The sequence below is a fragment of the Diadema setosum genome, chromosome 6 (genome assembly GCF_964275005.1).
Source record: "Diadema setosum chromosome 6, eeDiaSeto1, whole genome shotgun sequence".
Taxonomy (NCBI): Eukaryota; Metazoa; Echinodermata; class Echinoidea; order Diadematoida; family Diadematidae; genus Diadema; species Diadema setosum.
Window position 1 is genome coordinate 24366814 of NC_092690.1, and position 17514 is coordinate 24384327.

The window sequence follows — 17514 nt, forward strand, 5'->3', positions numbered from 1 at the left end:
TTACGAAAATGATCAGATGTCTCACAGATCATTTCAATGAATTCACCAGATGACCTGGTATACCAGCACAGATTAATGATGGCAGGAAAAGCAAAAAATGGATGTGATATAGGCCTATATGGAAACATGACAGCCAGGGATGTTTTTAGTGCCCAGGTGTCCACTTATCCCTGAATTTGCATGAACAGTTTTATGCATTTGCTGCTTACCATGCAGGAACTCACGCACAAGAACAACACACTCCACAAGGGCAATCATTTTTCAAACGGTAACAAGTTGAGAAGGAAAATTTGTCTTTCAACATCTCTCGGTGTGAGGTCACATGTTGCAACACCGCTAGTTTGTTTCAATTCAAAGTCTTTTGATTGAGGAACCATGGATGCTTTTAGCAGGTGGTTTTAAGAAAACACACATGGATTTCAGATTTGTACAGTCCCCATAATTTGACTGCAGGCCATGGTCAAAGAGATGAAAATAGGATCTCTCAACAAGAAGAGGAAGGCAGTCATATCGTCAATGATATTTCCTCTACGATTTATTTAGAAGGTCCCCCCCCCCTTCACTAACTATGCTCATGCTCAATGGTCATGACCCATTGTATGCTTAACAAGTAACCATCACCATAAAAGTTGGCTGAGATGATGACAGTCATAGTTTACAAGAGTGCAAAAAACTATTTGAAATCTCTGGAATAATTCCTAATTTTTGGAAATCATTGGGCATGTGTTACAACCACTAGTTCTCAGCCACACAACCAGTGATGTGCATTTTTGCAGCTGCTAGCCATAGAATTGTTAAGCCCTTGATAGAGCATGTGGTAAGCATTGGGAATTTGCCAAAGAGAGATGTCAAAGGAGTGACCATTCCATTCCTTTTGATAGTCCGTGGTTCTAGTAAAAATTGGCCCATTATTGTAGGAAGAGGAATCGATTTTAATATGATGTCTGTTTAATTTTTTGTATCAGACAGTGAGATGAAAATCACACAATAACAGTCAGAGAGTAAGACAAAGATGAGATGGATGTTTGTATGTATGTTTGTTTGTTTGTTTGTTTGTTAAACTGTATCCTGTTAAGAGGGATGGAGCACATTTTAGCATGAAGAGCTTGAAGTTATTCATAGTGAAAAAATGGAACATAATTATAAACAGTGGGTATCTTCCTCCCCTAACCAAGCAGTAGTGTCTAAACTTTGGTCTACCAGAATGTAAGATGCCTTTCCCATAACCCCCATCTGTAAATCTTCTTCCCAAAACTGCTGCGGATTTTCCAAATAGAATCCGTCCAGAAAGTGACTGCCTTTGACCTTTGCATTGTCGCTTGGGGACCCTGAAAACAGACCCATTAAAGTCAGCACCTCATGGCCGTCACGCTAAAGTGGAAACAGCTGGCTGAGCCGAAATGATTTTAGACAGCTTGGGATCTGTTAGCAAGTGAACTACTGCCGATAGCACACTGAGCCGTAGATCTCTGAAGCCCTGTTCAGACCCAAGAGTTATGCTGGTCTTTCAATAGTACGAGTCAAGTTTGCCTGGCCGCCGTGCCATTGACAGTGGTCAAGACAAACCAAATACAAACCTAAGCCGTGATTATCTCCAGCTCAAGAAATAGCTTTCAATATACTGTCAGACTCTCACTGCAAAATATCCTGAGGGTTATCTTACTTGAGTAAAGGCTGGAGCTGAATTGGAAGGGTGAAAGTTTATACAAAGATGATACCACTCTTTTATAGGAGTTGGTGTTAAACAAGGACTTAGAAATCGAATAAGAGCAATGTTATCATTTCTTTTTAGATCAACCTGTCATTTTTGAACAGTGGCATTCTGACATTGGAATGCATCCTACAATGCATGACCTTTGCATATAAAAATGTCCTCTGCATGTATGTATGTGTGTCATTTGATTTCCTTGAAGTCAACTACATTATAAATTAGTTTCATGTGTATCTTGTTTTGACAGAACAGAACAATGTGAGGTGATTTGCCAAAAAGGCTCTGTTTTTCTTTTTTTTGTGTGTCGGAAAGAAATCATTGTCTGAAAGGGGTACGAGCAAATCGGGCAAAACTGTGATTTATGCCAAACTTTGAGGAGAAACTCTCCTTGCCCTTGTGGGTGTGAAGTGTCTATGCCAGTCAAAGCACAGCTAGCAGGGACTCAAATGTCGCAAAGGTTGAATCTGGGAAACACAACCCCACTCTCCCAAGAATGTTATACCGTGTATCCATCAATAAATTATGTACACTCAAGAGCAGCAATTGAAACCTAGGTGGTAGGCAGGAGAGACTTGACAAGGATAAATGGAAGAACAGCGAAAGGTGAAGTTAACCCGTTAAGGATGAGTCCCAAGTGTACTCGGGCAGGTGTTTATGGGAAATGCATGGTGTAGCAAAATCAGTCCGTCCTCAACGGGTTAAGGGTTTAGATTCAGGTTAACCATTTTCTACCCCAGTCCCCCTTTGACAGCCCAGTTACCTTATAGGACCCTACTGCGAATTTCCAACTGTTAACCCGTTGAGGACGGACTGATTTTGCTACAACACGCAATTCTCATAGATGCCTGCCCGAGTTTACTCGGGACTCGTCCTCAACGGGTTAATGACATTAAGTGTTGTTGTACTGTGTATGAACTGAATTTCATACAAAAGGGAGGAAGGGGAGAGAGAAAGGGAGAGTGGTGGGGTTGGGTGGGATGGGGGGAGGGGAGGGTGCGGGGCGGGGAGTGATGCTACAATGCCAAACACAGGGGACAAATGTAAACAAATAGACAAGAAAGACATGCCCGACACAGTTTGTATACACCGACGGAAACAGATGTCTGTGAAAAGATGGATTGTAGAAAGGCAGGCAGACGTGAGAAACATATGGAGAGACACAGATGAAGAAAGGAAGATAGAGAGATGGCTAGAAAGAGAGAGATATATACACAAAAAGAGATATAAGGAAAGAAAGAGAGAAATATATACACAAAAAGAGATATAAGGAAAGAAAGAGAGAGATATATACACAAAAAGAGATATAAGGAAAGAAAGAGAGAGATATATACACAAAAAGAGATATAAGGAAAGAAAGAGAGAGATATATACACAAAAAGAGATATAAGGAAAGAAAGAGAGAGGTATATACACAAAAAGAGATATTTATAAGGAAAGAAAGAGAGAGATATATGATACACAAAAAGAGATATAGGGAAAGAATAATAGAGATATATACACAAAAATAGATATAAGGAAAGAAAGAGAGAGATACATACACAAAAAGAGATATAAGGAAAGAAAGAGATATAGACACAAAAAGAGATGTAAGGAAAGAAAGAGAGAAATATATACACAAAAAGAGATATAAGGAAAGAAAGAGAGAGATATATACACAAAAAGAGATATAAGGAAAGAAAGAGAGAGATATATACACAAAAAGAGATATAAGGAAAGAAAGAGAGAGGTATATACACAAAAAGAGATATTTATAAGGAAAGAAAGAGAGAGATATATGATACACAAAAAGAGATATAGGGAAAGAATAATAGAGATATATACACAAAAATAGATATAAGGAAAGAAAGAGAGAGATACATACACAAAAAGAGATATAAGGAAAGAAAGAGATATAAACACAAAAAGAGATGTAAGGAAAGAAAGAGAGAGGGGGAGCGAGAGACAGAAAAAGATAGGAAGAGAAAGAGAAAATACAGACAGACAGATGAGATATTGTAGACAGAGAGAGGAAGATATAGAAAAACATAGAAAGAGACAAATTGAAAGAAACCAAGACACATTAGCCGTGGTCACAGTACGTGAAACTATACGTATGCGTAGTTTGTTTCCAGATGACATCTGGAAGTTTGAGCACACAGTTACACTACAAACAAAACTATGCTTATAATACATTGTAGTTTCACTGATAGGAAATTACGTCTAATGAGATGGAAAGGAACATAAAAAAATACAGACAAACAGACAGACAGACAAGAACAAGAGACAGACCGAGACAGAGTGAGAGAAATCAAAAGTGAGAGAAGTAATGAGGGAGAGAGTTGTGCACACATTTTTAATGTTCAGAATTCACATACATATTGAAAGGGAAAGATAAGAAGGGTTAATTCCCAATTTATCCTGATGGAAATGCCCAGAAAAAATACAATCACTCCTCTGTGTATTTCCTCTGTAACAGGATAGCCCATTTCAATTTCGCGTAGTAAAGGAATTGTGGTCTAGTGCCAAATTGTCACATATTTTTGAGGACTTGTGAAGAAAGGCTTGCTTTTTGATATATGGCATCAGTAGCACTTAAATCATTGTTCTACATTTTGTATGGGCTTTGTCTGATTTCTTTCTAGTAGAAGTATGTTTTGTTTTCGATGGGGGAAATTCCCAGGAAATGTAACATCTCTCTTCGATTTGACTCATGTGCAGAATCGTGTCTGGGCCCATGCCTTGCTGAGACATTTCACATTCCCAGATAATATCCCCCACCCCCACCCCCCACCCCCCCCCCCCCCCAATCTCCATCCTGCCTGTGGATCAAGTCTGTTATATTTTTTGACTTTTAAATCAATGTTTGCATGCACGAACAATTGTCATGTCCATTTCAATTTCCCAAAGTATGTGTGCGTACCGTATTTGTGTCCCTGTGTATGTGTGTGTATGTGTGTGTATTCCTGTAGGCGTATATATATAGGAGTGTGTTTGTGTGTTTGTGTGTACAATTTGTATATGTTCATTGCATCCGTGCATACTTGTGGGGGCTGCCAGTGATCATATCAGACCCATTAATCATACCAGAGCAATAAACTAACAGAGAGAAAGGGATGCTGTCTGTGGCTCCCCAGTGGTACAGTCAGCTTCCAGAGGTCCCTATATATCCCATCAACTCCCCCCTACCCTACCCCCCCTTTTACCCCGCTCTCCTCTTCATCTCTCTTCCAAATTCTTCCTCATCCCTTCTTTTCTTTTCAGCATCTCAATTTACATGTGTATTTTTCTGCTGTTATCTCTACGTGCTTCCTCCCAGAGGTTCAAGTTTCATATTTTTGTGAGATATATATATGATCATATCATATCTTTCCTTTCCTGTATCATCAAAGCGTAAATCTTCAGAAGTATATCTTTCTCTTTCATTGAGCATTCTACTATTTTTATCTCTGCATGCATGTTTCTCTCTCCTTATTATAAAGTATATGTGCCGTCATGTCAAAGAAGTAGGTACATATTCAGCTGTGTCTTGAGCAATTCTCTTTCCACATATGTTTCTTAATATCTATCTTACTTTTTCTACCTGTATTTGTTTATCTGTATCTCTCTCTCTTTATTTTTCTCACCCTCATTCTGCTTCTCTCTCTGAAGTATACCATACATCAGATTTCTTAGTAAATTTTGTTAAACATTTTATCTTCCACATTGTATACATAATATTTCTTTTTTTTTTAATATCCGTCTCACTATCTCTACCTCTATCTGCCTGTCTGTCTGTTTGTCTGTCTGTCTGCTTGTTTGTCTGTCTGTTTGTCTGGCTATCTGTCTGTCTGGCTATCTGTCTGTCTGTCTGTTTTTGTGCCTGTCTGTCTGTCTGTTTCTCTGTATGTCTGTCTATCTGTCTGTCTATTTGTCTGTTTGTCTATTTATCTGCCTGCCTGTCTGTTTGTCTGTCTGTCTGTTTCTCTTTCTCTCCCATTTTCTCTCCCTCTACCATTCACTGTCCATCTCCAGCTCCTGTGTGCCATGCCCGCTGGCTGCCAGTCCATCATTCTGATCCAATATCATCAAGAATCTCTCCTCCTAATTTCTTCTTTTCTTTTGAGGAGCACCTCTCCCCCACTCCCCCTTCTCTCTCTCTCACCTCACACCCCCCCCCCCCCAACAAGTCCTCTCGGCTTCCTGTGAAATTTCCTATTCCCGTGATCATTGGCATCGGAATCCTAAATGTCAACTTTCACATCAAGCTGATTCTCAGTTTTTCAACAAGTAGGAGGAGGAGGAGAAAAGGGAAAAATTGTATTGTTCATTGCGGCATCATTTTATTCACTGTAGCGCTTCAGGCATTGTTCAGTTGCGTCTACATGGGGATGAAGATTTTTCTTTCATACATTTATATGTAACCACAACTGAATATTATGAGGCAATTTCTGGTTGGTTGAAACATGTGTAGAAGCTCTCTGTAAAAAAGAGATGTTCAGTTTGGGATATTGGCAGCTTTGAACTAGAAAGATGTTGAGGTTTTATTTTTTTACAATTAAGTTGACAAGAATGTTAATTATATAGAATGGGATGCTTGTATTGAGCTGTCACAAATGGAAGCCAGTGTTTTGCAATAAGTTTGTACGATTGTGCCTGTCTGCACAAGAACATGTAACACCCACGCACAAAACTCAGGGCGCCAATCTACACTTGTCGCTCTTTTTATTTTTTGTTTTGTTTTGTTCTTGTAAAAGGGTGGGGGGGGGGGGCAACCAGTTTCAATCAAGGCATCGATCAATGGCAAGGCCCCAGATTGGGATGCAAACCCCACAGAATTTGATGCCTGGTACCGATACTGGACACCGTCTGGTGGCCATAGCACTGCGATTGAGATTCAGCAATAGGCCTTGCGATTGATCACCAACGTTATTGGAAAGAGGCCCGGGCGATAATTGCTTTCTTTCCAGAGGGGGGAGCGTACAAACTTGGAGAATATTGGTTTCACCTTGACCTTTGACCTCAAGACCACTCGGAGGAGAGTATGCAAAGTTTGTGTAGTGCCATAAAGAAGTCTCTCTTTGGATGTAGTGTGAACGAAGAGACACTCTTCCGGCAGAAGTTTGATGGAAAGTTGTATAATATTGATCAAGATTTTCTTTGCCAAATCCGTATAATGTGTACATGTATATGAAGAGTTTGTTTGCAAACACCGATAAGTCCATTTTTGAAGATTTTGAAGTACGCTCTCTGTAATAAAGTTCAAAATAATCCCTTTTAAATTATATATTGGTCACTACATATAAAGGTACATTTTTGAAGTTATGGTCAAAGAAGCAAAAAATTTCTTGTTATTCTCTTTATTTTTCTTGACTTTTAATCGCAAATATATCCATTTGGCAAATATGGACTTATCGGTTTTTGCAAACAAACTCTTCATATGCTTTAGGTGATGATCTCTTAGGGGACAGTGTTGCCCTGTGTAAGGTCTAGATGCTCTGTCCTTCAGGCTTGTGTTGCCAAGTTTTCAAGCAACCAATAAGAAGAAAAAAGATCATAGGAAAGAATTCTTTTACTTGGATGCTGCATAACCAATTACACTCATTTATGTCAAATGCATCTCTTTCTTCTTTGTTAGAAGGGAGGAGATGAAAATACTGTACATAACAGTTGAAAATTCCAGAAAAGAAAAAGTGAAGCAGGATTCAAAGGAAGGCACAATATATATATGTGACCCGCTACAACAAAATGGTCCTAAAGTCGCGCACGGTCGAAGCCGTGAAAATCGAGTTTGAAGTTAGAGCATCAAAATTGGTCAAAACTTACGATTTCCTGAATTTGACATATTATTAGAGTCTGACATGTCTTCTATCATCTGTCGAAATTTTGAAGCAAAATGATGAAAGGAAAGACCAAAAAATAGCGTTTTTCTGGGCCATGTTTTTTGGCGTTTCAACGAAGCAGAAACTGGTTCGAATATTTAGATTGAGCGCCACACAAAGGCTCCGCCCCTAACAACAACCAGAGTGATCTCATTGGTCAGTTTGCTGCTTGCTGCTAACTGAAGCGTGAAGCTCGCACACTGCCCAGTCGACTGGTGCGGGCGGGCGGGTTGCGCTATGCCTAGCCGCTTCTCCTGACATCCTGGTCACTGATTGGTCGGTGAGGAGACCGCCGACGCTGTGTTTGAATGAGCATTTCGGGGGTTGCTAGGGCTTAACTTCTATTGTCCGGAGGTGAATACTGACTTGCGTGACTCTTGACTGTGATTGCGTCGCAAGGAGAACTTTTAGGGCGCTTTTCTCGAAACAGTGATTTCTCAGACGTCTTGACATGCTCTCTTTTAAACATCGATATCTCCGCAGCCGATTATTTTTATAAGACATGTTATATATCAATTTAAAGCAGAAAGATTACGGAATTGTGTCATGCAATTTTCAAATAATCGACCTCGCCCGACTTTAGGATCATTTTGTTGTAGCGGGTCACATATATATATATATATATATATATATATATATATATATATATATATATATATAAACCAACAACACGGTAATGGCATTACTGTTGAGTGGGATACGTGGGTATTTGAATCATGGTGTTGGGAAATACATTCAAGTTATTACAGACTCAGTCCAGTTTACTGTAAAACCAGAAATTTTTGCTTGTGTGAAACTTTTGCAAATTTTGCAAGGAGTCAGGATTTGTTAAAGTAAAATGCACGTAAAAGTTTTTGGCTACACAGTGCATTGGATGCCAGTGGCAATTTGCGAAAGTTTTATGATGCGAAAAAGACTGTTGGCTTTAATATGAAAGTTTCTTGCTGTGAATATTTCTGGTTTTCAGCACACCCAGACTTGCTCACAGTGATACCATGTACTGTAGCTACATGGTACTTCCTCACCTTTACTTCAATATACTCCAGTAGCTGTTATCCACAAGTATGTGGATATGACCCAATATTCCCCATACCTCTCAGACAGGACTTTAACATGTGAGCCGAAAACATCATCAATCATACAACGTTTCTCCCCGGGAGAAACTGTCAGGTTGTATGTTTTCTCAGAGGGTACGACCCACTTTTAGTGTGGCTAGCATCCCGCCCTTTACCCCCTTTTTGACAGTGGGTTGAAAGGAGAGAGAGACATGGTTGATCTCTGCCACTGTATGTAGGGACCAGTTTCACTTTCTCTCTGTGTGTATCCCTCCCCCATCTCTACCCTCCATCTTTCTTCACATTATTTCTCTCCTATTTATCTCTCCCTCCGTCTCTGTCCTCCATATTCTGTCTCCCTCGTCTCTTAGTTTCCTAAGAAGAATCTTATGTTTCTCTCTTTCTGCTGTCTTTCTCTTTCCCTAGCAACCATGTGTCATGTTCCCCCATCTCTTTCTTTCCCTAGCAACCATGCATCTCTTTCTACCAGCTCTCCCTCTTCATTCCTTCTATCATTCCAGTTTCTCCCTTCCCCTAGCAACATGAATCTCCCTTTCTAATATCTCCCCTATTTTCTTCCTGTTTCTCTCCTTTCTTCCTTTCCATACAACTGTGCTGCTTCCTTTTTTTTTTCATGTCATTTGTCTCTTCTCCCTGTCTGTCACTCTTGCTTCTCCCGTTGCCTAGCAACCTTCCACATCTCTTTCTACCATCTCTCACACTTCTTCTCTTCTGTCATTCTTTTACACATTCTCCCTCTCTCTACAATGTATCAGTCTTCTTGACATGTTTCCTACTTTCTATGCCATTCATTCTGTCTCTCATTTAACAGTATCTCCTCTTCACCCCTTCTCTTTCATCATCTTTCTTTCTCCCCATCATCTCATCCTCCTACTACCACTTTCTTAAAGGTCTAGTTTACCTTTGGGAGCAGTGATTTCAAAAATGTTCCAGATATCACATTTGATGCATATGTGTAGGTCTGTTGCATCATAAAACATCCTACCATATGAAATATTTGCAATAAAACCTAAAATATAAGGAGATATCAGGGTTTTTCTCAATAAACCGTAACTGTATACGGTTTAGTCTGGAAACATTTTTATTATAACTATTGTTCACATTTTGTGTATTTAACAACACTTAACATCGATTATACGGATTCAAATTTCGACAGTGGTTGTTTCTATCCCTAACTCACATTTTAGAGCTATTTTAAAGCACTAATGCTTTCATCTGCAAATGGTAAATTATGCCTTTAAGTCTCTTCGTTTTTCCATCTCTCATCTTCGACTTTTTATCCTCTCATGCTATCTCTGTATCACTTGCAATCACATGCACATCTCTGTCTTTCTCGTACACAGTTTGTTATTGTGGTCTTTTTTTGCCATCACCTTTTTCTTTCTGTCTGTCTGTCTGTCTTTCTTTTGTTCTTTCTTTCTTTCTTTCCTTCTTTCTTTCTTTCTTTCTTTCTCTCTTTCTTTCTGTCTTTTCTCTCTCTCCTTGCCCTTTCCCTCTGAGACGAGTGCAAACCTGTCATTCCTTCTGTGGTCTTTAAATACCATTGAGATATAAACTCTCAGGGAAGGCATGCTGATGCCGTTGGCCCAGTTTCCACCTCAAACGTCCGATCCCTGTTTGGGGATGTAAACCTCAGTACATGTTTGAGGTTGTCTCTTAGTTTACTGTCTTTATAAGAAACCATGAGATGGTGTGTCCCCCTGCTCCCCTTGATATGGGGTGGGGTCAACATCTGAAGATGTGATACATGACATTGTGTCAGTGGCTGCTTGTTGAATACAATAAAAGATTGAAGTAAAATAGGACCCACTCTTTTTTTCGTTAAAGGTTTAGAGCTGGATATGGTGACCAAACTTCATCACAATACTGTAGATTAAGGAAAGTGGAACAAAGTGCTCGTTTGATAGTTAAAATGAGATATCTGTGAAAATGGAAAATTATAAAATTTATACCATTGTTGAGATGTTCTAAAAACAAGTGCAAATTTCTATTTGCATGCACCATACTTGTGTGCTATTAAAAATCTTTAACTCTGTGGAGAAGGGTTTTCTTTCTGTAGTACTACACAGCGTTTATTCAGGGAGGTGAGACACCTCCCTGGTTTATTTTATCGTGTCTATGTCTACTCATTCACATCTCTGCCTCTTTGATTATGTAGGCATTCTCTCTGTCTGCTATGATTGTGTCCGTGATTATTCAGCTGTTATCTTTGTTTTTATACAGCTTAGATTGATAATAGTTGTCCTTCGTGTATCTTTAACTCCCTAATTGGTATAATTGTGTAGATTATGTTCCCTGCATCTCTTTAACTTAATGGTGTATACGATGTAGTTGTTCAGAATGTATTCTATCTATCATCATTGACTATTGCTCTCCTTGTACACTGCATGATGTGGTAGACATATAGCCTGTATAATATAGGGCCTATATCGATACAGGTATATCTCATTTTTAAGGAGTATTGTATGTTTTTCTCTCTCTCCCTCTCTATAAATTTTCTCTCTTTTGCATTCTGTTCCCTACGACCTCATCTATCTCTTCTCGCACTATTACTCCTTAACAAGTCTTCAACATTGGGGCCTTCTTTTATTCCCTTTCATTTTTTTTTTACTTTATGAATGAAAATGAAAAGTTGGCCTGAACTACCATTCTCACCTTTTCTTTTGTGTGGATGTGTGTCTGTGTTTGTGTGTATGAAAATACCACTCGCTGGAAGCTTGGTAAAAAAAAAAAAAAAAAAAAGAAAGGGGGGGGGGGGGGGCTTATCTGTGGGGTCACGTGAGGGTCAGTAACAGCAATTTTTTCGAAAGCGGGAGAAACATTGGCACAATGCTTCCAAGTAGATTGGCATGTTGAGGGGTAAAAGGTCTCAACTCACTAGCTTCACAAGGTCAAAAAAAAAAGTGACAGAAATCTCTATGGATAATTCTCATGGGCAAACGGCAGCGCTGTTCAGTGATAAATAGCTGTGAGCAAGTGCTCTTTGCATAATGCATGCGTTGAGGATACCATCAATTTTGACAGTAATCTCAGTCATCTTGCTGAGAGTGAACTGGATGATTTGCTACATTGCATACATGCATGAATGGTGTATACTCCTTGCATGTTTGTGTGAAGCAGTTTTCAACAATGATGTTGTTTATGCATCATTGTAAATGTCTAATTTTTGATGGATTAAAGCTTGGTCAAATTGTGTTTATTTCTTTTTCTAAATTTTCTTTATAAATGTTTTATTTTTGTAATTTTGCATGTACTCTGAGCAAATTATGAGAATTAAGCATTAATGATATTGTATTCCCTTTTCTGTTTTTATTTCATTTTATTTCATTTTGTTTTGTTTGTTTTGTTTTGTTTATTTCATCCATTAGACACATGTATAGCTTATCACTCTCATTAGCAAATCACAGGCGTGCAGAACAAAATTTAATTGATGTATATTCACTGTTTACTGTGAACTCTCCCTAGAGCCCACTTTATGCATTTTACGAGAACCAAATGGATCTTGCACACATGGAATTATTGGAGGAAAAGGGTTAATATTTTGCAACATTGCTATTCATGTGTGCTGTACAGTATCTTCTGATTGTAATTACTACAGCCCCGTGACTCAACCTCTTCCTTTGCAAAGCTGAATTTATTAACAGTTGTTTCGGAAAAAAAAAAAAAAACACACACAAAACTACACCATAATAGGAGCAGTTGGAGAGTGTAAATACGGTGTAGCTGACATGACAAGACTATGGGAGTTAAATAGTATACTAACACCACAAAACTGTAGACACATCCTTCATTCTTTACATTGTATGTGCCTAGCTTAATTTGCTGAACCTTTTTTTTTTTAATTTGTATAGTATTTACTAATCCATTCAAACTTAACCTGGTTGTAGCATCATCCAGCCCATTCAGGGTCCCATTTCATAGAACTTGTTATCGATAACAAGTTAGGATAGTTGTTATAAGCTACTGAAATCCTTGCGCCTGATTTACTGAGAGCAAAGTTGTCATAGAAACGGGGTCCAAGTGTAGCAATGTGCTTCAGACCTACAGGATGGCTATGGCAATACGACAGGGATTCGGAGAGTTGTGTAATCAAGATGTATTGGCAATTACTGCAAAAACTCATATTTTCGCGAGGGTTTGATTTTTGCAAATTTCGCAAATCACTGTCCAGTTGCAAATCTAACAACAAGGGGAAAATATTGCAACACACTAGGGTATCAGTGCATTTATGATAGCCTTAGCATTGCGGCATGACATTTATGTGAATTGGCGCCAATGGCTTTTTTTTTCTTGTGGCATTAATTTTTCATGAATCGCCATTGGCGTCTAATGCATTATAGTGCAGACATGAACTTTTGCCGGCATTTTAATTTCGCAAATCTTGGCTCTCGGGAAATTTGCGAAATTAAAATGCTCCTAAAAAATCCTGGTTTTACATTAATCTTCTGGGAGGCAGTCATGAAAGGATCTATTAACGTCAGCAAATGAAACCAGAAATATAGTGAGGAATAGAGATTTGCAGTAACACGTACCATGTGAATGTATTGCTGTTTGGAGAAGGAAAACCCTGGAAAGAGGAGAGTTGTGGAGGGAAGCGACATAGGGAGTATGTAAGGAAGGCAAGTAGTGACAGTTGAGGACAGCAGTGAGCTAGAAGTTGAAGTTGCACTGCTGATGATGGGATGGGTGGAATAAGAGATGGACAGCTGTAAGGGAGAATAGAGTGAGAATCAGGAAAAGTATTGACAGTCGGTTGAAGGCAGTGGTGTTTTTTTTTTTTTTTGTACTCCAAGCAAAAGGGAAAGAATTGGAAATCCAAGATACAGAACCCAATGAGAATGAGAATCCTATGTCTGAAGTAGCAATTCCTTGAATTTATGACCTTCTGCAAGTAATGCCCACCTCACAGCTTCATATCGGATACATCTCAATGGCCCTTTGCAGTCATCCGGTGGGATAAGGTTGCATCTCTGGGCTATTCATTTGAAATATGACCCCCTTTCTTTGTGCTCTCACGATTCACCCCGTTCAAGTCCACTGTCAGATTGTCGGCGATCGAGTCTCGTTGCATTCATGAGCAGCCCCGCATTCAAGTGCCAATTCAACTTCTCATAACATCCAGGTTTTACTGCCGTCTTAATTTCGACATGTCTGCAAAGAATTGCCCATTCGTGTTATCCATTAGAGCTGTTTACTGGTGAGCCTTCGCTCACAAAAAAAAAAAGAGAGAAGAAAACCAATGTGATTCCTTGATAATGGTGGCTTAATGGACATGCATCCACTTAAAACGTTGAATTGATTGTGTGTGCGTGTGTGTATGTGTATACACTTGTAAGTTTCCACACAATTTTTCTATGTGCATTATGAAAAGACCATGTCTCGAGAATGCTTTCTAGCAATACCTGCCATCACTAGTTATTATGTGCATTGTGCATATATGCAACACACATGTACAAACACAAATTTAACAGTGTACATTTAAACATGTATGTAAAGATAACATTAAAAGACAAGTTCACCTTCATTAACATAAGGATTGAGAGAATGCAGCAATATTGATAGAACACATCATTGAAAGTTTGAGGAAAATCGGACAATCCGTTCAAAAGTTATGAATTTTTAAAACTTTTGTGTTGGAACCGCTAATATTGCTACATTCTCTCAATCCTTATGTTAATGAAGGTGAACTTGTCCGTTAATGTGTAATTAGCTCATCACCCATAATGGTTCTGGCAAAGTGGCACTATGTATCAATACCCTCTTTTGATATGAAATGATGCAGATTACAAGAATATAAAAGTATGTTTGATCAATTTCAACTCATGCTGTGTGAACCAAGTTCATTGTTACTTCATTTTCTTTTCTTTTCATCTCTCTTTTCTCCTTCAACTCAAAATCATAAATGACACTGTGACACAGAGATGCAAAAATATATATGCTAAAGACAGACAGATGCACATGCATACTTACATACATACATACACCGTACATGTACATACATACGTACATACATACATAAATACCTACATACACTGATTTGATATGCATACATACAAGACACCCATTATGGGAATAAACTCAAATACACACATGCTATTAATACACACTTACACACACACACTGTACATTTGTACATGTACGTGTGCAGTATATCTGTGAGAGTCTGTAGACCCTATATATTTCTATCTTAACAAGATCCTCACAACCCCCCACAAAGTCAGCATTCTAACATTTGTATGTATGATGACAAGGACTCCTTTTGTTTTGATAGACTTCGATCAATATAAAACATTTTGGTCATTGGTTGGAATGGAACGAGGAAAACACCCTGTTCTTTACATGAGAAGCTCTGTTGTGAGTATTTTAATGCATATGAGGAGAAGCTGTGTGTGACAGTTCCTTGACATTTGCTCCTGCAACAATTGCTCCCATGAAATATCCACACGCTATTCAAAGCCAAACATAAATTCTGCCCACAAACATAACCCTAACCCTAATCCTAATCCTCAAGTCAAACTAGACCTAAAAACCTATCACCACCCTAACCCTAACCCAAAGTCCTTGGAAAAAATAAGACCAGAGGAATTGTTGCAGGAGCAAAGTTGTGTCACCGTGTTTTAGATCACAACTGGAATGTCAATTTTGACTTGGACCACGTTACCAGTATATTAAAATACGAGAGGAAGACTTTGTTCTTGTTGGTTTCATTATGTATGCTCTCTTCTCTCTGTCTGTCTCACACAGGTGATCGAGGTCCAAATTCTTCCCCAAGATGACAACTGGGGTGAAAACACCACGGCCATCACAGGCACGTCGGACCGATCATCTCAGGAGGATCTCACCAGGTTGGCCAAGGACATGGATGGGAGTGTCGGCCTCGATTGCACCCGCTACTTCAGCATCATCATCGCCGGGGCCCTGTCCCTCGCTGCTTTCCTGTCACCCATCGCATTCGTGGTGCTGCCTAGTGTCATGTGGGTGGTGGACGAGTGCGGAACGTCCTGCGATGGCCTCTTCATCAGCATGGCCTTCAAGCTCTTTATCCTCCTCATCGGGAGCTGGGCGGTGTTCTTCCGGAAGCCCAAGGCCACGCTGCCGCGCATCTACCTCTTCCGCCTCACCATGATGGGCCTCATCTTCACCCTGCTCCTGGCCTACTGGCTCTTCTTTGTCATGCGCGTCATCACGCCCCAGGAGCCCAAGTACGAGGGCATCGTCACATACGCCGTCTCCTTGACAGACGCTCTCCTGTTCCTGCACTATATCGCTGTGATCCTCTTTGAGCTACGGCACATCCACCCTGTTTACATGCTGAAGGTCGTCCGCTCGCCAGATGGCCTGAGCCGTTTTTACTCCATAGGTCAGCTGAGCATCCAGCGCTCGGCAACGTTTGTCTTAGAACAATACTATCGTGACTTTCAAATCTACAATTCGCACTTGCTCCGCGTGCCGACAACGTCACGCGTGGCGCAGAAGCTGAGTAACTTTAAGTTTTATGACGTGGATGGGGTCGGCAACGATTCCGTGACCGGCCACTCAAGAGCCATTATGACGACGGCAGCGCACCGGCGCGACCAGAGCCGCAACGAGCGATTCTACGAGGAGCAGGAGTATGAGCGGCGCATGAAGAAGCGCAAGGCCAGGCTAGTGGTGGCCACTGAAGAAGCGTTTACGCATATCAAGCGCGTCCATGAGGACACCCACCCAGGGAGCCACGCCATGGACCCCACGGAGGCAGCCCAGTCCATCTTCCCATCGATAGCCCGCCCCCTACAGAAGTACCTCCGGATCACCCGGCAGCAGCCCCGATGGCCGATGGAGGCGGTCATCGAGCACCTCGCTCTCTGCGTCAGCTACAACCTGGCCCCCAGGAGCTTCCTGGAAGCCTTCTTCGAGCCGGGACCCTCCATCATGCTGTCGGAGCACTGCCACCAGCCCACCCAGGGCTGGGAGCTGGTCTCCGACACCATGGTGAACCGACCACTCAAGGAGGGCACAACGTTTCAACTCAGGCAGGGCGAAGTCTCCCTCCAGGTCTTTGTCATGAAAGTGCCACACTACAAACTCAATGAAGAGGTCTACGATTACAAGCGGAATCGCTTTGCCCTTAGGCTCCAGTCAGAAACGTCCGTGTAAAAGAAGACTTATCGCACTTCACTGCTGCAGAAGGAGATGAGGATGTTATCTTTAGAATTGGTCAAGCCTTTTGTGCAAGGGTCGTATCTTGAGTTACTGTATCATGCATATTTCGTGATCTGTGGTTGATCCCACTGCTGCTCGACATGCACTGTGCTGCACATTTTGCGAGAGCGCGTACATTGTGCATGCTAAAGTGTGCAGAGGTTGGCAGAATTTTCTCCCAGGACCAAGTTTCCAGCAAGGATCCAAGCAAACAAGGGGTCCAGGAGGCGTGGCCGATCAGTCTTCTGCGCGAGTTCAGACTCTACCCCAACTTACTTCTCCACTTCTTTGAAGAGCACTTGCAAAGGCCACTCATGGGAGCTCCTAGTAAAGATGCTATTTCTTGGATTTCCCGCATCACCAAGTGAATGACCAATGGGTGCCAACATTTAAAGCATACAATGTACATGACAATCTTAAAGTGTCCCAATTGTTTTACTCTTCCGCCATTGACTGCGAATTTGACAATTCCTTTGCACAAGACACCCACTGGGAGACTCCATAGGAATATCATCTCAGCCCAAATCAGAAACCAGAAACCATTGTTGCACCTGTGACTCTTTTGTCCAGTTTGACTGCACTGCAAATGAATTCCTCTCTGAACAATGTATGGCTTATTTCGCCACAGTAACGCTAATCACATTAGCCTGTGCTACCAAGGGTGCAAGAAAACAGTCTACTGTGGCATACAGGCTGAGGTTGAACTACC

General features: G+C 40.6%; 1 protein-coding gene across 1 annotated transcript in view; it reads left to right on the plus strand.

The window, feature by feature from the left end:
• LOC140230034 (vang-like protein 1) overlaps window positions 1-17034 on the plus strand; it is a 49250-nt gene extending 32216 nt beyond the window's left edge. The window contains exon 5 of the mRNA XM_072310238.1: window positions 15369-17034. Within this exon, the coding sequence (XP_072166339.1) occupies window positions 15369-16760 (1392 nt within the window). The 3' untranslated portion in view covers window positions 16761-17034. The remainder of the gene's footprint in view (window positions 1-15368) is intronic.
• The last annotated feature ends 480 nt before the right edge of the window (window positions 17035-17514 follow it).